Consider the following 20,622-nt stretch of genomic DNA (forward strand, 5'->3'; position numbering starts at 1 on the left):
GACATATGCACTGATACTATAATGCATAGCTGGCCTCTGCGCCACAAGCAGACATCCCAATTTGTTAGATGTTTGCAAAGAGCTTGTTTTGTTTTAAACCGTTTCACGATACTTTATTTATAAGACTTCAGCAACCAAAATTAAAATGTGTTGATAAATTCATTTGACATAAACAAAAATTCTACTGAAAGAGTTTGGAATTAAAAGTCAAGTGTCACATCACAAATAAAACTACAAAACTATCTTAAGAAAAGCAAGGCTTTTGCGCAGAAGTGAATTGCTGCTACTTAGCTTTTCCTTTTTTAGAAAACTTGCCACCCATAACCTTCGCAAACTAAAGACATTCCAGAAGGAAAGAATGCCTTTCAGCTCACAGTTTGTGCTCACTTTACAAAGTGTTCCCTTATGCTATAGATCATCTTGTCAATTTAAACGGCCATAAAATGTTAGCATTTTAGAAGAAATGACCTTTCAAGTACCGCAATGTAATTAGCAATGCACTCTGGAGCGACAGTGTCCTCTGCAAAACAGATGAACTGACAGCTGAAACTTTTGATACTATTGTGAAAGAAAAAGGACAGTTTGAAGCAACACTGCATTGTTCTTGTTGACAGAGTGTTCGTTCCCTAAGCTTTTAGGATAAAAAATAAATTATTTTTTGGTGCTCTGTCTTTTGGATACAATTGGCCCACAGAGACCAGCATTCACATTTATAGACCACCAGCTTCCAAAAATGTACTTATGGTTAAAGAACTATTGTAAGAACTATTGAACTATTGTAAGAACTATTGTATTGCAGTTAAGAACTATTGTAAGGGAGCAGCAGGAAAATAACTGGCAGACTTAAATTGTACGACATAATCCCAAAGCTCTTAAATTTGTAGCTTGAGGGAGAAATAACATTGAGGCTCTAAAGGTAAAGAGCATTTTTATTTATTTATTTATTTGTTTGTTTAATTTGGTCTGTCAACTGCTTACAAGATAATAGGTATAAGTAAAAACATAGTTATGAATACATGGAGACAGATAAGAAAAATAAAAGAAACAATAGGACAGGGACGGTAGGCATGTTGGTGTGCTTATGCACGCCCCCTACAGACCTCTTAGGAAAGGGGTGAGGTCAATAGCCTAAAAAAAAAAAAGAATTAAAATTATAACAAGAGAAAAGCCACAAGTGGATAGATAAGGTTGAGGTCATTCAAATAAAATACCTCTTCCAGAGCTCAAAAGATATATAGGTGTCCCTCTCCAGAACACCAGAGATTTTACAAAGAAATGTAAAAAGTAATTATAAATATTAAAGTTAAATTTATATACAATAACTCACTCTCTCTCTTAAAGTACAAGTATTAGACAAGCAAATGGGGAACAAGCTTGTAAATATAGAATTCCTGAAATCAAGTAAACATCTGATTATGGGCCTCTAGCTATTAATCTACCTGCACTTGATATCTATCCATGAATGTCTGAAGGCTGGAGATAAAAGCCTATAATTGTATTACTTAGATACCATGGGATGGGCAATGATTATGCCGATCAGGATTATGATGCATAAGCTAATTTCAGAGGAAAAACTGGATGGACCTCTACTTTGGTTGTGTAAAAAAAAAAGAGTTTTAAAAAAGGAGATGACATATCAAAATAAGAAATAGCTTTAATGAGAAACACTTGAGAAATATAAATACTTTTGAATCCATAATTAATAACTTAATATGGCTCTGCATTATATCCTACAACACCTTGAATTTCCAAATTCCCAAGTAAGGGTCCTCTTTGTAGACTTCAGTTCGGCATTCAAACCATCATTCCAGACATTCTTCTAACTATTTTTTTTTATTTTATCTTTTTATTTTATTTTTATTTTATTTGGTTTGTCAATTGCTTACAAGATAATAGGTATAAGTAAAAACATAGTTATGAATACATGGAGACAGATAAGAAAAATAAAAGAAACAATAGGACAGGGACAGTAGGCACATTGGTGCGCTTATGCACGCCTCCTACAGACCTCTTAGGAAATGGGTGAGGTCAATAGTAGACAGTCTAAGGTTAAAGTTTTTGGGGGTGGGGAAGAAACCACAGAGTCACATAGAGTATTCCAGACATTGACCACTCTGTTACTGAAGTCGTATTTCCTGCAATCAAGTTGGGTGTGATTAACCTTGAGTTTGTATCTATTGTTTGCTCTTGTGTTGTTATGGTTGAAGCTGAAGTATTCGTTGACAGGTAGGACATTGCAATGTATTGTTTTATATACCGTACTTAGATCAGACCGAAGGCGGCATAGTTCTAGGTTTTTTAGGTCTAGAATTTCAAGTCTGGTGGCATAAGATATTCTACAACAAGTAGAGGAGTGGAGAACTCTTCTTGTGAAATATTTCTTGACTTTCTCAACTGGGTTAATATCAGATACATAATGTGGGTTCCAGACTGATGATTCATAATGTAATGATTAATTCATAATGTAATGATGTAATGTAATTTATTTTTTTTAACAATAAGTTTCTATTTTCGGACTCTCAAAAGTTCTTAATTTCTTATCTCTATATTCCACCTTTTTTTTTTCTCACTGGCAGCTAGGTTATGCTTCCTTCACAGTATTTCATTAAAACTTGTGAAAAAGCAGGAAAAAAAACCCTATTGGACACAAACCAAACAGGGATGCAGAAAATTTTAAACTTTAATACTTGGATGAAACCAGAAATTTTTCTGACTACAATTTAGGGATGGTCAGTTTTTATTGGTTTTTATATGTGGTGACTTCAGGAAGGCTACTGTATGCACAAAGATGAAAGAATGTAGAAACATCTATAATGGAGAAATGGCTCATGATGATGGTGGAGCTTGCTGAAATGGCTAAATTGGCTTTTTTGATTAAGGAGTGAACAACGATTACAAGTAGTCCTTGACTAACAACTATTTGTTTAACAATCATTCAAAGTAACCACAGTGCTCAAAAAGGGGCCTTACAACCAGTCCTGACACTTATGACCAACTTGGATAAACTTAAATTTTAAGCCCAAAGCATAGGCATAAACTAAATAAACTACAAATTAATCTATATCACAAAACACAAGAAAATCCATATAAAGCTTCATCTTCAAATTCAAAATCCTGGACTTTTATTCACATAAAAGCAAATGTATTCTTAATGTTGTTTAGCAAACTCTAAACAGATTTCACATGGCTAGGGAAGAAAATTAAAATAATTGATTCCCCAGGGACTTAATTTAATTCCACCTTGACACAAATTTAACATATTTTAACTGTCTCACAGATCCTTCTAAATTATATATTTTTTAAATATGTGCTGTATAAATAAGGAAGCAAGATTACTGAAGTAGTGAATTAAATTTATAAAGAAAATACCTGATTAGACCAACAAAAAGGGGTAAAACAAACTTTGATAAGTGAGAAGTAGTAGAAAAGGTAAGACCCCCTTTTTCCTCAGAACATCCTTTATTGAGGAATTACGGCATTTTGTTTTTCTGACCGAATCAGCATCTCATAATGATAGAAGAAGCAGTGGGTGACAAAGTTCAAGTTCTATTTATGAAAATGCCTCAATCAGGCCAACTGAAGACCAGCCCAGTTTAAATCTGCCTTAAGCATTGAGTTTCATGTGGACTACAGGTAGTCACTGACTTACAACAGTTCATTTTGTGACTTTTCAAAGTTACAACGGCACTGAAAAAAGTGACTTATGACTCTTTTCACAGTTACAATCTTTGTAGTATGCTCATGATCATGTGATCAAAGTCTAGATACTTGGCAACTGGTTCATACTTAAGACTGTCCCAAGGTCATGTGATTTCCTCTTGACACCTTCTTTGGCTTTCCATTGACAAGAAAAGTCAATGGAAAGTCAATGGAAATTCATATAACAACCAGGTTACTTACTTATCAACTGCCATGATTCACTTAAGAACAGAGGCAAGAAAGGACGTAAAATTGGACAAAATTCACTTTAAAATGTCTCACTTAACAACAGAAATTTTGGGTTCAATTGGGGTCGTAAGTTGAAGACTATCTGTATAACAATGCCTTGGAAAAGTCTGCATACAAGACAAGAAAGCTTCCATGTCCATTGATCAGTCCATGGTAGCTGCACACTGGATTATACCTGCCTGATTCCTGGAGTCCAAAAATAATTTTACAGAGTGTACAGAAAAGCTAGCTGAGTTATTTACTAGAGGAATATTTAAAAGTAAACATACCTATCAGTAAAAAGAACTAAGTGTGAAATATAAAAGGACTTTATGCTATTCAGTTGTTAGGTGAATAGGCTATAAAATATATGTCCAGAATAAAACATATATTTCATGGTTAAGAAAGCACAACTCAACAATGAAACTGTCAACACTAATAAATGGAACCAGTTGAATTGATGCATCAACTTTTTAGCTATTTGGAGAGTCACCATTTCTCAGGAACATAATATATGATTTCCAGTAAAATGTCCTAGTTCAATCCTTGCTGCCATCACTTAGATTAAAAGGACATCAGATAACAAGAATTAGGGAAGGTAACTGTGTTGTCATTGAGTAAGAGCAATGGTCTGATCCAAGACCAAGTTGTTCCACATATTTAAGAAACCCATAAGCATCACTTTCTGATTTTTGATATTTGGAATACAACTTGGAAGAAAATGTTGCAACCAATTATGGTAGCTGAATATTCTGATAGAAACATAGATATTCCCATAAATAACCAAGAAGCAATGGAATTTGCTTGAAACTTGTCTTTCTAATGGGCTCCCTACCTGTATCAATACATTTCAACAAAATGTCAAAATATTTACTACCAGTTTCAAAATGAGAGCAGAATAGTAAATTTATAAGGAAGCACCTTTACATTGGTTGGACTTTATAACACACTGTCATAATAGTTTATTTGACTGCTTTGTGTTTGGCATGTGGTAGGTAAATGGTGTTTCATTCAATAAACCATGGAAAATTAAACCATGATTCAATGCAATATGAGGACCTGATCACATTTTAGATATTCTTTTCTCCCAGGCCTTTGTAAACGTTCTTTTTTCTAGAACATCCACCTGACATTAAAAGAAGAAAGGGCAGCCAACCTAATCTAGCTACAATTATATGACTGCATATACCTCACTGATATCAATAAGATTTAAGCTACCTATGTATTTAAGTGATGTATGAGTAAAATAATTAATGATAACATGCCAAAAGAGAATGAATACTGCTGTATACCTTCTATGATAGCATCTACAGTATAGAAATAAAATGCTGTCTTTTTCGCACTATATATTTCATTATGCATCTGAAAAAAATTAATGCCTTCACATAAAAAGTTTTTAAGATCTCCAAGGTATTTTTATCACCATTCTTAACTTTACCTATGCAGGAAAACATTTTTTTTTTTGGGGATTAAGTCAAATTGTTACCCAAACAGTGCTGGATAACATCCCAGTATCCACATTAGACTTCTACTCACAATGCTTACAAATTACCAGTTTCTGATGCATATGCACCAACGTTTAATGACTTACCTTTAACATTTATTTCTTACTATGGATAACATTTAAATTAAACAATAAAGCATTAAAGTCAAAGTCAAGGCTCTGCTTGACTTTAATAGAGACTAAATTAATACGGTCATTCAGCTAGTATCAAACAAAAGACAAACACCCACTCACTAATTATTAGCATAGATGGTAAAAGATATCCAACTATTCATGACAGCACATAAATCCTAAAACTTGGGTACATTTGCTGAATGAAGAGATGTTATTGCAACATTGAGTGTTTTCAAAGATAAATCTTACCATGATAGTTACAATCTGTTTCACTAGTGAGCTGTTAAACATAAGAAATTATTGCAAGGTTGAATTTATTTGGAACAATAATTATTTATGACATTTTCGTGCAGCATAATTCATAAACACATGGGTATCATATTAGAAATTGAAACTCATTTTTAATAAAACTCAGTGTGATATTGTACCAATATAACTAAACCGACTCAAAGGAACAACAAATAATTCCAGTTTAACTATTCCAAGGCTTGGCAATTCCCACATGTAGTCTAATTCCCCTGTCAAGACAGAATTTAGTAATACAAATATATCTATGGACAAGTACTGACATAAATGTTATTTTCCTATAAGATTTGGAATAATTTACTTATTCCACACAAAATTGACATTACTTTGTTGATGTTTACATCTTTAGAGTAAGCACCCTTTTTCACCCTCAAATATGAGACTGCAAACCATCTATCTTGACTTTGCCCAGTAATAATGAAAATGAAATCTCAGTACAATGTAATTTAGTTCATAGACAGGCTATCAAATTGAAACACATGTGCTCTTCAGGAAATCAGGACTTTCAGTCTATAATTCAGATACAGCTACCCAATCATAAAACCTCTTAACTCTGATTATGGATTTTTAAATCAGTAAAGGATTCAGAAATCTCTGGGAAGCTGTCTTTACTTTCATAGGCATTGTGCAGTCCTCCACTCAGACATTTCCATGGTGCCTTGCTTACATATGGATATGTTGACTTTCATAGTCTCTAATTCTAATCTCTAAATTTGATTTGTGCGTGTGTCTCTGAGAGAGAGAGAGAGATTCTCTAGAAAAATTCCATTATTTGGGCTTTCAAAAACAGATATCCTTTTGCAAAAATGTGTTTTCAGTTTTTTAAACTAAATATTTCTGTGTGTTTGAGAGAAAGAGAGAAAAACAATGATCTTTTAAATATGCAGAGTTGATGCTGCATGCTTTTGTTCTCTGTAAAAACACTTTTTTCATTGACTGCCCCATTCCTGGCTTCTGAAATTCAACATTCCCAACTTTCCACAAATCAAGGAAGGCTTAGGATCTCAACAAGTTGATTAGGGGATAAAAATTTGCTACATGAACTGTGTCTAATCCCCACACATATATTTACTTTTTTCCTTTCTTATATTATTATTTATGCTATACAATTGATGTTATGATGATTAATTTGAATTTTATTTGAATGTTAACTATTGGAAATCTCTAAAGAGCTGGCAAAATAGAAACATTAGAAAATGAAATCCATCCATATATCAATAATAAATGAATTTCTATTATAAAAAGTAGAAGTTCAGTACTGGCATACACAACTGCCAGATTAATTATTATTTATACTAAGATGCACTGAAATTATTGATATATTATTGACATATTATTATTTCCATCTTAATGTTTATATTGGTGACATTCATTGACATTCATACTCTGTAACCTTTTTCTCATTTTTTTTAAATTTCTCGTACTGACTGATGGCATATAAATCAATTAATCACTTAATTAAATATATCACCCAACAATATGAGTCTTTTCTCTGCTTCATCAATATGCCCAAGAGAACAGCAGAAAACAAAAATATGTTTTCCATCATCTGTTGTAAAAGGGCTTCCAATTGGTCTTCAGTCAACATACTGAACTGGTGGAGAATAGTGCTAGTTCATGCTGGAAGGTTGGGACAGAAGAAAAGTAAGCAGAGTTGCTTTCCTTAAATATCTATAGCTGCACAAGGAAGGCTGACTGAGTCTGTAGTGATACAGTCAGAGAACAAGCTTCAAACTATTGTCACCAGATCAGTCTGCTGCATGGGTTAAGCATTTAATTATGATCATTACTTTGAATTCTTGATTTGGATTGATGCAACTCTAAAATATTTGTTTTTAACTCCTATTCCTAAAATCTCCAGGGTCTGGAAGGAATAAACTTCAACAGGTTCTATATACCTTTGAATAATCAAATATTTTCTTTTAGTTATACGTGCATTCAATGGTTCTCAACCTTTTCTTCACCACAGATCCACTATGAATACCTTTTGTGGCCACAGACTATGGCCACGGACACCACTACCCCCCAAGACTTGTCTCAAGATTTAAATCATAACATTTCTTCAAGCCTTCACAGCCCCTGTGTTGATATCATGGCCCCCATTGGTCCATGGGCCACAGGTTGAGAACCACTATGTTAGTCAGCTCCTTGCCTCTCTTTCTACAAGTGTTTCTGCTAAATGTTCAGGCACTACTTTTGTGATCCTTATTTCCAACTAAACTGCTCTATTGGTTATACAGTATGGAATTCCCCAGAAATTTTGACTGTGAATTTTCCTGCATTAGTATATCTGAAGACGAAGTCCTTTCCCCTGAATGCCCTCGATTTTATACTGTATTACAGTACTATAAGTCTTCTGGTTTCCTTTCATTCTTCTTACAGAAAAAAGGCTGAAGTCCACCTAATGCCAAGAAGGACAGTTTCGCCCAATTGCTTACTTTTACTATGAATATATTATACCTACACACATAAGACTTAATCTACGTTTGTATGCTATAGTCTGATTAAATGCCAATATTTGCACTGGCTGGAATGACTCTGCACAATTTACTGACTAAAAGCAGGATGCCACTTTAAAAAAGAGTGTAACAAACTATAATCATAAACAGCCAGAATTATTTGGTAATTAGGAGCCCATTCTGAACTACATTAATCCACAGCAGCCCCAGGAGCACTGTAACTTCAAGATTACTGTCATATTTAACCAGAAAATAATATCCAGTAACCTACTGCTTTTCATTAAATATCAACTGGTTGGATCAGATAAAATAATGATAGAAATTGAAGCATTCTTGTAATGGAAAAAATGAAGGTTACGGATAACATAATCCCTAAATTTGTAATTCATAACAGTGAAAAAGTCATCCCAGATTGTGCACAAAAGATGTCTAATTTTTAATTCAGAGCTCAAGCCTGTTATGACTCATGGCATATTGTAAGAAGGGCCTCTGCAAAGAGATTACATTTTTAATGTCTGTTAGCAGCTTAATGAGACATCAATTGACATTAGTTGTAATAGCTGTAAGCTTGGCAAAAACAAACCCAGTTTCCAGCATTAGTCATTTTGAATTCTTGGTGCTGAGACTGGATGTTTGCTTTCAGATGTTTCGTTACCCAACTAGGTAACATTATCAGTGCCAGTAAGTATGGGGTTTGCTCCCTGTTCAAGCCTCACAACTTCAATTGGGACTGGCAAGTCTGCCACTAAATGAAGTGATCACTAAGCAAAACACTTTATGATTGTCCACTTAGCTATGGAAGTTCTGGGAGTTCCACCACTTCTGACTATCTTTGTTGCCATTGTTATATGAACTTTGTATGATCATTAAGTGGCACCAATTCCCTGTAAGCTCCAACCTCAGTTCTCCAGACTGCTTCCTTCAATTCATCCACCTCCTGCCCAGTGCAGCAAGAAGCCCCAAAGCTGCAGCAATGCCACTAGTAACCCCTGAGCTACCAAATGGCAAGAAGAACTGGTTCTTACATCCCATCAGCAGCTTCACAAATGGGAAGCCCCAGCAAAGAATCTCCCTGACTAGTAGGGCCCTGGTCCCTTTCCTTCCTAGTAGTACAGTGGCATATACCTGCTCATCTGTAGTTCTCACCTGTCAGCCTACAGAATGTTTCCATGTTACCTGCCCGCTCATGGATAGAAACATGAGCCCAGTGAGGGAAGGCTGGTGAAGATCAGTTGGCAGAGATGGTCATAAGAGCAGGTGGACCTGAAGATTTATCATCATTTATCATCATGACCATGGGGGCATTGCAACAGTAAGTTCAAGGAACAATCCCAAGTCAGTTCTTTTAGCACCATTACATTGAACAGTCACAGGGGTACTGATCCTGGTTTCCCTGAAGGTGAGCTGTAGGAGTGGATGCGTTAGAGACTTTTATAGACTTTTTGTTCTCTTTGAAGGTTTTAAAATTGTGTGTTAATCAGTTAGAAAGATCCTATCAGCCAGATATGTAATCACCTCAGTTCAATTAGATAACCACCAAGAAAGCACAAAAATCTGAGATCCATCTCAATCCATACCAATAGTTAGAGAAATGACAGAATCAATGTTCAAAGCCCAATTTTTTATTTTTTTACCACATGTTTTTCACTCCTCTAAATTCAATCAGTTTCATTTGCCAGTCTTTCAGATAAAAAAGCAAAGGTGGATTTTAACCCAATAATGTTTTTATACCTATAATAAGAGAATTGACTTTTATTTGTAACATCTAGTTACAAATCTGCCATCCTGAGACATCTCTTAATTTCCCAATAGCCACCAATATTAAAAACATGACTGTGTGTGTATTTCTAACACTAAACCACTAAACATGAAGTACAGCTTAAAGAAACTGTACCTTGGAATAGGCTGAAACAATTAAACAAATATTTATGTTATTTTTTTAAAAATGAAGAAATGTGAATTAGTTACAGAAATCTACATGAAATGTGTTCAAGAAATACAAATTAGTTATACAAATCTGTATGAAATGTGTTCGTTGCACAAAAATGTCTGTTGACACAGATGTCTCCATTGACATTAATGAACTTGCTTTCAAAAAATGGTAATCTGACTGCCTAGCAGATTGGCATGCTTAGTAGCTGAATTCTGTTTTGTTCTATTTTTAGAATGAAAGCTAGGCATTACAGTTTTTAATTGTCCCATTTTTTAAAAAAACTACACACTTCTGTTAAATAAATAAGCTGGAACCTGGCTATAACTAAATTTCAAATTGATTTCTGATTGAAATTTGGGGAATATTTCAAATAGGAAAACATCTTTCCTATCCATAGAAGTACAAATAAGCAACCTTACAACCTAACTACATATATGTATATGTACATGTACATGCATGCATACATACATGAATATATCTACAATGCCTACACTTTCTTATTAACATTCTGAAACTGAATTAAGCTGCATAAGAATTTTCATGCATCACCTTCAGTTGTTGGTAGAAAAAAATATTTGGTGGTCATGTTCACTGTGCTAAAATCCTATACAAGAATGTAACTCAAAGATAATAGCTGATACATAACATTTAAATCTGAAGTATAAAATACACATAACTGGTTTTAACAAACAGCCAGGGTCTGTACATATATTAAGAAGGACACTGGCTCTCATTGTCAATAAGAATGACACTGGCTCCCATTGAATATGCATTTAAGGTAAAAAGGGGACATATTGCATCATGATCTTGGGTCCATAATAAATTCAGGGAAAGAAGTCTACTATTGACTTACTTATTTTCCATTTTAATTCTTTTATTATTAGGATTCTGTTATCCTGATAATTATTTTATCCTTTTATTAGGATAAAAGAAACTGTTCAGAAAACATGATGTTTAATATTTGCAAAAAGAAATCACTGGTTGACATCCAAGGGACTTTTGTTGTTGATAAAACTTTCTACATCAGGAGTACTAGAAAGGGGGGAATTTCTGTTCCTCCACAGACATTTTTCCAAAAAATTGAAGATAATGTTCAGAATATATTTGGTGGGAGGAGTATGATAAGAAAAGAGTAAATTGTCATTGGACAACGACTTCTATAAATATGGTGGAAAAACAAGTCACCCTTACTGAGAAATGTAATAGATAAAGTAAATCATATAGTAAAAAGTATCAAGAAAACAGAATTCAGGTAAAAAATAAAGAAACTGTTTCCAGTTCATTACTTCCTTTCATGTATTTTATGAAGACCACACATAATCTAGACATTAATCATTATCCATTTATTATATAAAAGCTGGGAGGATAATTATGATCTGTGACTGTTAATATCTCTACCACATTCTTCTTCATTATGTTTAATATTAGTATTAAATAGCTTAATGGTTTTATATATATTTTCCCTAATGCACATTCTGTATTATTTTCAAACTTGAAAATAATTTGTGAGTAGTTTATGGTTGAGTTATTTTAAAAAATGTAAATCTTATTTCTTGTTACAGATGCTAATGCTAATAAGCTGTGATGAATCATTTAGCCCTAATCAGTTCCCATACCTGAATTGGATGGATGTCCCAAAGGTGCTTTTTCAAAAGACAACTAGACTTTCTTTATTTTTCCTTGAAGATGTTTTGCTTCTCACCAAGAAGCTTCCTCGGTTCTGAGAATCTCAATAGGCATGAATTGGATGGACGTTTTTTTCAGTTGTATCTAGAATAGTTCAATTGCTGAATAAAAGAGTGAGCTGAAGCCTTCTTTGCATCAGTCTACTGTTCATGTTACAGATATGGCACTTGACCATTTTTCCTATACTGTTATTCATATTAGATACCTTCTGAGCAACCTATAGCACAAACTTCATAATCATGCTATGTACGTATTATGATGATTATCATTATTCTGTTGCTTTGCGTGTACACTGCTTCTGCACTGGAGACAAATTCCTTGTGTTCATAGTCACACTTGCGCAGATAAAGTATTCAATTCAATTCAATTAATTTGCCATATAATAATTTATTTAGCATATGGCTATATAAATTATTGGACTTGCAATATATATTTACATTTGACCTAGATTTTTAATAGGTATTAAAATAATACCTTACAGGAAGAAAAGAAAGTGATATAAAAAGGCAGTAAAATGGCAGTCTGGACTCATTTTTCAAGAATTTAAATCTTTTTGTGTTAACAAGAGAAGCATTTACTAAATTGGATGAAAAGATTTCAAATACTTTTTTTTAAAAAAACTACCTTTTTAGGACTGAAAGGAAATGACAGTACTAACTACATTTGTGCTAGAGAACTGACAAGAAGAGTAATTATCCACAGACAAGCAAAGTATCTTGCACTGCTGATGTCAATTTCCTGATTGTAAGCATCTCATGGCAAAAAAAAAAGTTGAGAAAGTTCCATTCCACAATTGCTTTTGACTTCTGCAACAACAGCTTCACCTAAATTAAATCATGTGGATGTTCTTGGCTATTGTATTATGACTAAACAGAAGGTGTATGTCTTGGCAACAGAAAATAACCCAATTGTGCCCACATGTCCTGCATAACTCAGATTTCACTACTTTTATGAAGAAATTGTAGAACGGTGGTTTTGGGGTTTTAGTAGGGGCTCCTAAACTCTTTTTTCCCATCACACCTCCCTTTAGTATAACCTTAATATATAACCCTCCTCTAAAAAAATTCAAAACCCAAAGTGAATATGGCTAAATAGTAAAAACAATACAATGAAACTTTGGGGAAATTTTGGGATTCATTGTAGTAATGTAATTAAAAGGTTCTTCACACTTCTCATGGACTCTGCACTTCCCCAAGGGAGGAACACTTCATAGTTTGGCAAACCCAGAGAAAAATATGTAGCTTACCAAATATTTTATATGAAGATATTACTATCATTGCTATTTAAAAGATTGCCACTGGAAAAGTTTCCCATTTAAGAATGTGGTTGTTGGAATACAAACACAAATGGTAATGGGTTAGATGTGCTAAAGATTATCTGGCAAAAATCTAAAGTCACCTTTTCTTGGAATAAAAGAAAATAGAAATGTCTTAGCTGTCTTGCTCCTTCAAGTTATTTATTGTGGGGAGGGGAAGGGACAATTAAGCAATTCTACCATACAGGCTATTTCAAAGCTGATATCATTAAACAAGTGCAGTGTAATGCCTCGAACAAATTAACTAAAAATTGAGTTATAAACAGAGAATCTTTTTATATTTTCATTTGATTTACAACCAGAATGAGAGCATTTTTCAGTTGAAATGATTAATGTAGAAGTGAAGGAATATGTTAACGTGATCCCATTTTCTCAATCACTCAGTTTCCAAGTAAGAATATAATTAAAATTATTACCAATTAAATGTGCAACTAAGCAGAGTGAAGCATTAGTTTAAGGAATAAAAATGTACAAAAAAACATTAATTCTGCATTATTGACTAAGAATATTTAATTTTAAATGAGAATTTAATATTTCTGTTCACGATCTTCCCAGAAAAGATGATCCATTGAACACATCCATTACATTAAAAGCATAACCCAACAAGGCATTTAAAGAACAGAGATGACTGAGTGCATAAGCAGAACTGCGGCTTTTATTTTTACATTAAAGGGGAAAATAATAATAACTAACTAACCTTTGAAAACAACAATTCCAATGTAGTCAATCAGAAACATTTGCCCCTAAGAGTGCTTCAGCTAATCATCTCATGTAAATACTACGTCTCTTTTCCATTAAACATGGGTAAAAGAACAAAGGAGAAGAAACAAATCCAAATATACCATTACTCCTTGTTGAAACCAGACCCAAACTTTGATACCTGGAGCCAAAGCTCAATGATTAGAAACTATTTTCAGATTAACTAATATTTCTCTCTAATCTTTGTTCAGTCACAGAAAAGGAAAAATAAATGAAAAAATAAAGACTGGGAAAGCAAAAAAAAATGGATTTCATCACTTAAAATCCAGTTAGAAATCCACTGGGCAGTTATAAAAGCAGTCTAGACTACCCACTGTCAAACTTATTTTATAGAACAAGATACTGGAGAAAAATGCACCTGTATAGTCAGACAAAGAATTGGGAAACTCAGATTCTATGAAAATAAAGTGGGTGAGGAGGATGACTTACTCTCAGAGCCCCCCCCCCCTCTCTCTCTCTCTCTCTCACACACACACACACACACACACACACGATCCCACCCATAGGGCAGTGGTGGGATTCAAAAATTTTTACTAACAGTTCTGTGGGCATGGCTTGGTGGGCTTGGTAGAGGAAAGATACTGTAAAATCTCCAGTCAGAAGTGGTATTTGCCAGCTCTCTGAACTACTCAAAATTTCTGCTACCGGTTCTCCAGAACTGGTTGGAACCTGCTGAATATTGCCTCTGCCACAGGGTTGTTTTTCTCCATGAAAGAATAGAGGGGAATGCTGTGTATGTTGCTAAAATGAAAATAGTTTATTACAGGCTAACACCAAATGTTTTTCAGAATGTTATTTATAATGCTTAAAAAAAGTTGTGGTAATGATCTCTATATAACTAATTTTATATGCATATATTTGCCTAATTTAAAACTGCAGGAATAGGGACAAAATACATGGAAGAGAGGGAATTAAGAATGTGGACAGTAAAAAGCTTGAAATGGGTTAAAATTGCAGAATAAGTTGAAATGGCTACGTGTGTATTTATTTGGGGAATAATCTGTCAGAATATGTCTTACTATGTCTTACTATGTATATAAGATGAGAAAAAAATGACTCTATAAGAGACATCCTTTACATTTGAGAAGTAGGACAAAGTATAACAAAATGGTACAGAGATATTGCTACTACATCCTAAAGCTACAATGGGGGAGGCTGTGTGTGTAGGTAATTAATTGATGCTCCTGATGTTTTCAAAGGTACCTGTGGCATCATCTGAAAAATGGCTGATCTATAGAAGAAGAGGGCAGTTAGAAGCAAGCGTGCTGCTTGTATAAAAATCAATACAGTGATTCAGTCAGGTCAAGGGGAACCATGCACTTACCTGTCTTGTACATCTGGTAGGATCATCAGTAACTAGACAGAAAGTACAATGTGATTTTAAGGCCTGAAGAGGAGGACACATTGAAATATTCCAGGTGATTCTGAATAAAGCTGGACCACAAACTGATTATAGATTATTATATTATTATCATCCTCTCATAAGAAGTCCGGGTCCTCTGGTATGGACATGTCCTAAGAGCAGCACCTTCCACTGTTTCCAAGACTGCCTACCAACTAGAAGGCAATGGCCGCCAATTTCGCAGGCACCCAAAACTGAGATGGCAAGATGCCATCAACAAAAATATGCAAACCACAAGCCTGTGCCCTGGAGATGCAGCTGACCATGCAAAGTGGTATTCAATGATCCAAAACGTGAACCCTGCACTTGCAGGAATATGCTAGGAAAAAGAAGAAGAATCATCTCATAAGCATAAATATTTTTAGAATTGATTCTTATTTGGTAGACAAGTTAAAGGTTGACTGATCTCAAAAACAAAGCAGATCCAGACCTGCTTAGTTCTTGGACACAGGATCTTCAGGAACTACCATCTATAAGATAGGGAATTGTCAAGATATTATGAAGAAGATAGTGACAAACTACTTCTATATTGCTGCCAAGGAAAATACATAAAAATATATCTATGTCAGATGTTGAGCTTAGCTCAAAAGACATCTCTCTGTTGCAGATAGCAAGCTGTTATGGGGAAGATCTGATAGGCAATTAAAATCTTTGAACAAGCAATAATATATCTTCTTGTTGTTTTTGAAGAAATAACTAGCATAGGTCAACTTCAGTGGTGGGATTCAATTTTTTTTACTACCAGTTCTATGGGCGTGGCTTGGTGGGCATGACAGGGAAAGAATACTATAAAATCTCCAGTCAGAGGTGGCATTTGCCAGTTCTCTGAACTACTCAAAATTTCCTCTACCGGTTCTCCAGAAGTGGTTAGAACCTGCTGAATACCACCTCTAGTCAACTTCTACTAAAAACTTGTACTGAAAATTTTAACATCTGTGGAGCATATAAAAGATATCAATGTTGAATAGGAATATCATTTTTTTTCAAAATCATAAATTATCTTCAACAAAAACTTTACCACTGAAGATATTCTTTCTACAATTTCAAATTTTAGTCAGGGAAAATTAAAAGATTCAGTGGAAGAGACACAGGGTAGCAAATTTATATATTAATTTTTATAATATATGTACAATTAGCAACACACATTTAACAGTAAAACTAGGAAATGTAAACACATCATTGGACATGGCTAATCTTATGAGGAAATGTCCAATTTCCAAAAAAACCCTATTAATCTGATTTAAATGGCAGAAAAATAGGCTAATTTGTGGCTGTAGTTTCTTTTACAGCTACTGGCAGAGAGATTTATGCTTTAACTTTATGAAAATATCTATTACACTGTGAGAAAAAGCAGCATACAAGCAGATGGACAACAAACTAAAGTCATTTCTCCATAGTGACTTATAACAACTTCATAGCATCACCTGGCTACCATTGATATGACAGAAAGCCTGTCTGCATTTTGGCACAACAATGATTGAATGACTCTAAAAGATGTTATAAGTTACTAGTGAGAAAAATGAGCAAAGACCACCGGCCTTAGCAAATATTAAGGAAAGAGTTGTCTGCGCTCTTGAGTTAGTGTGAAAAGCAAATACAATTCCCTCCACACATTTCTTAGTGAGAATGGATTGCAACAATTGGCAAAACCAAGAATTTATGTCCAGTATCCCAACATTATTTCAACCTACTCTGTCCCTCCATCCCTCAAATCTAGCATCTTCCAGTTACTAAGAAGCCTTATGCACATCACTAGAAATGATGCTGAAATATTATAATAAATGGTATGAATGCTAAAGTACCTAAGAGGCAAGTTCAGACTGATTTTCATTTCGCTCAAAACAAAAAGAATTGGAAGACTATATACCAAAGATGTTCCTCCATAGCCTCTAACTGAACTATAGGCATTTGACATACTGGTTCACCATCTATCTTAATATTTCCAAAAGCTTGGAGTTCCCCTTCACTTTACACCAATTAATTCCAAATGTAAATCATTTCTGAAAAGCATAAACTAGTTATAAAAAAACCAGTTTTCACCCAAACCACTTGCCATAATGGTTAGCTGCAATTGGTGTATTAATCAAAATGCTAAAATTTTCCCTTCCACCAAAACTGCAAATATCTACCAGTAAAACTTTAAGCTAAAGCCCTTAAATTCTTGCCAGGTTACACAAAATCCAAGAAAAAAGATTCTCTAACTTTATTTTGTATGCTTCAAAGAAAATACACATGAATAAATTAAGTTTAACAAATACACGTAATTGAAGAAAATAAATATACAGTCAATCTGAATCTTTATTGAGTTTCTGCCAAAAAGTTTTACAGTTTTTTATTGACTTGAAACGAATTCTTGCAACATTGATAGAAAAATTTCTGACTTACAATGCTTATGAAATACACTTTTCCTATGAGGAAAATACACTTTTCCTAGGAGCTACTGCTATCATTTAAGGGTTACTCATGAGTCGCATGGTTATGGTCATTTTCATTTCAAAAAGATATGAAAAACCATAGTTTTACAGATCTTCACTACTCAAAAGTATGGGAAATAACAGCTTTACAGCAGTTCCTATTATTCTGATATTTTTCCCCTGTTCTTTTTCAACCAAAGAACAGCTCTTTTTTTCTTATTCCACAGTACATTTTAACGTCTTGTCAGCTAAGTGTCTCTTTGTCATCTCAGATGTAGAGGGAAAGAAAGAAGCTCAGGACCAATTTTAAGGACAGCATTTATAAGTAATGAAAAGAAGAGATCCATGAAGATGAAATTCATAAATACTATAAATAAATGGCATACAGCAAAGTGAATGCTTCTTCTACAATATATAAAAAATAGAAGGCATAATGCTTCTAAGGGAAAAAAAAACCCTCACTTTATAACCAGTTTATAGAGATATTCGTAATATCCTTATTTTGCCACTTTTGACTGGAATATGTGATCACTCAAGCCAATTTTACTTCTTTTTTTCTCTCTCACATACAATTTTTTTATAACACATAGTGTTGCAAAATCTTATTCTACAGTATGTCAGTCGAACAGGACACTAATAGGCATCATTTTTTGGTTGGTATATATCGTAAATAGTAACCTTCATTCTACTTGTATCATAGTCCTAAAATGTTGTTGATAGTCATAAATTATATTTTAAATTGCTTTAAATAGTTACTTAAAGCCTCTATACATTTTATTCATATTATAAATTTTAGTTAAGATTTTTACAGCAGAATTATTTGTATTTCATGCTGGTCAAAGACCATAATTGCATTTAGCTTTTATCAATTTACAGCACAATATAAATATTTATATAACCACAGAAGTTCAAGCTTCTTATTAGACTTTAAATTGTGCTGAATATTGGGGTCGCTTAGATGCTCATATCATAACTTAAATTATAATAATCTGGATATCCTCAAGCAGTTCAGTTGATTTGAATTTAATGTCTGAAGATTAATCTCTGATCTGAAGTTAATGTCCGAACTGACATCTTATATATACTTTTGAGCCAGTTTTTCTTCCAAGTTATTCTCCAATCTGCTCTTGCCAAAAATGGAAACATTTGTTCCAGTGTAACAAAAAGAAAAAAGTGCACAGAAATCTTTTCTGGTTTGGGCAAGGAATGACATTCGGTGGCTCTTTGCTTTGACGGAGAAAAACATTACCTCTATGGCAGGGGTCTCTAACGTTGACAACTTTAAGCCTGGCAGACTTCAACTCCCAGAATTCCCTAGCCAGCAAAGCTGCCTGGAGAGTTCTAGGAGTTGAAGTTCATCAGACTTAAAATGGCCACAGTTGGAGACCCCTGCTCTATAGCACAAATCTCTTTACTGATGAGATTCACATGGGCCTTAATGTCAGATCGTTTTTTAAAAATTAAGTCTTGTCCAACAATACCACTTAGGATCAGAAGAAACTTACCTGTACTGAAATTAAGGTTATTGTAAACTCCAGGGAAACTATTAAGCCATACGCTAAAGCTAGGTTTTAAATGGTGCTAGAATAGTACAACTGTGATAACCTATGGGCTGTACATACTATAAAGCCTTACAGAATTTGTTTCAGTGCAACCAACTACCATATAATTGAGTATGATTGTACCAAATGCAAAACAGTAAGCACATGTCTAACAGGGAACCCAATTAGTCTTTGGAATCCAATTAAGAGAATGAAGTAGGTGTTAATGATGCAGAGTTAACTGTATCAATGAAATGTAACAAATAAACAAATAAGCACCTTTCTGCATTTTCAACCCAGAGCTAGCCCAGCATATATGCAACTTATTATGCCAAAACTATTTATTTCAACATTTTTCCAAGAGTACATAAGGGGACATCTTAGACATAAAAACAAATTATTCAGAGACACTTTGGGTAGGCTTTAAATTTCCCAAGGTATCGAATGAAGTCACACATGATTCTTTTATCATTTTTCAAAAGGCATTGATTTGATTTCTCAAGCATGCTATTTTTCCTATCAGTGTAATAAGCAGCATACTTGACATCTGTATTACAAAGCTAAACAGGCGAGGAGATAGCACTTTTGCATGTTAAGAAGCAAATCCGTCACTTGGGAATCTCAGAATAAACTTTTCTCTAGATCATCTGCACTTTCTAAATTAAAAAAAAAAAATCAAGTGTGAGTAATATTATTAGTACTGCAGCAAAGACTGAACTTCATAATGAGACACTCGGCATGGACTTTGTTTTAGCTAAGTATTTCTCACTAGATTACAATCAAGCTACTTTCAGGAGCATATTATTTACCTTCACAATAGGCAGAGTCCCCTTGGACAGAGACATAACCACTTTTGCATTCGCAAGTAGCTCGTGTGTTCCAGTTTCTGCACTCTGAATTTTCACCACATCGGTGCCCTTGTGCACAGAAATTATGACCTGAAAAACGAAATGCATTCACTTTTGAATAAATCTGTATGGAATAAAAAAGCTAACAGTTAAATTATCATTTATGCAATTCATTTATTCATATTAAGGCATCAGAAAATGGATACTACTGATTAATATACACACTTAACAGAGCACATAGACTTTCTTCCCCTGAGCATGCCATTTACTTATGATATATATGAAAATGATATGCTCTTCCTAGGTTCCTCGGTGATAGAAGGATCTTCTACCATTTTGTTCTGGAATTCATCAAACCAATTTTAAAAACAAAATCATAATGTACCTCAACTTTATCCTGGCTGCTTATTTGAG

General features: G+C 34.0%; 1 protein-coding gene across 2 annotated transcripts in view; it reads right to left on the bottom strand.

The window, feature by feature from the left end:
* Nucleotides 1-20,622, bottom strand: part of NELL1 (neural EGFL like 1) — a 566,467-nt gene that overhangs the window by 295,285 nt on the left and 250,560 nt on the right. For both annotated transcript variants that reach the window (XM_087921258.1, XM_087921259.1), the window contains exon 12: nt 20,170-20,298. In XM_087921258.1, coding sequence (XP_087777384.1) covers nt 20,170-20,298 — 129 coding nt within the window. The remainder of the gene's footprint in view (nt 1-20,169; nt 20,299-20,622) is intronic.

Source organism: Pseudonaja textilis, chromosome 1 (assembly GCF_049901715.1).
Source record: "Pseudonaja textilis isolate UNSWEBS1 chromosome 1, rPseTex1.2, whole genome shotgun sequence".
NCBI classification, from domain to species: domain Eukaryota; kingdom Metazoa; phylum Chordata; class Lepidosauria; order Squamata; family Elapidae; genus Pseudonaja; species Pseudonaja textilis.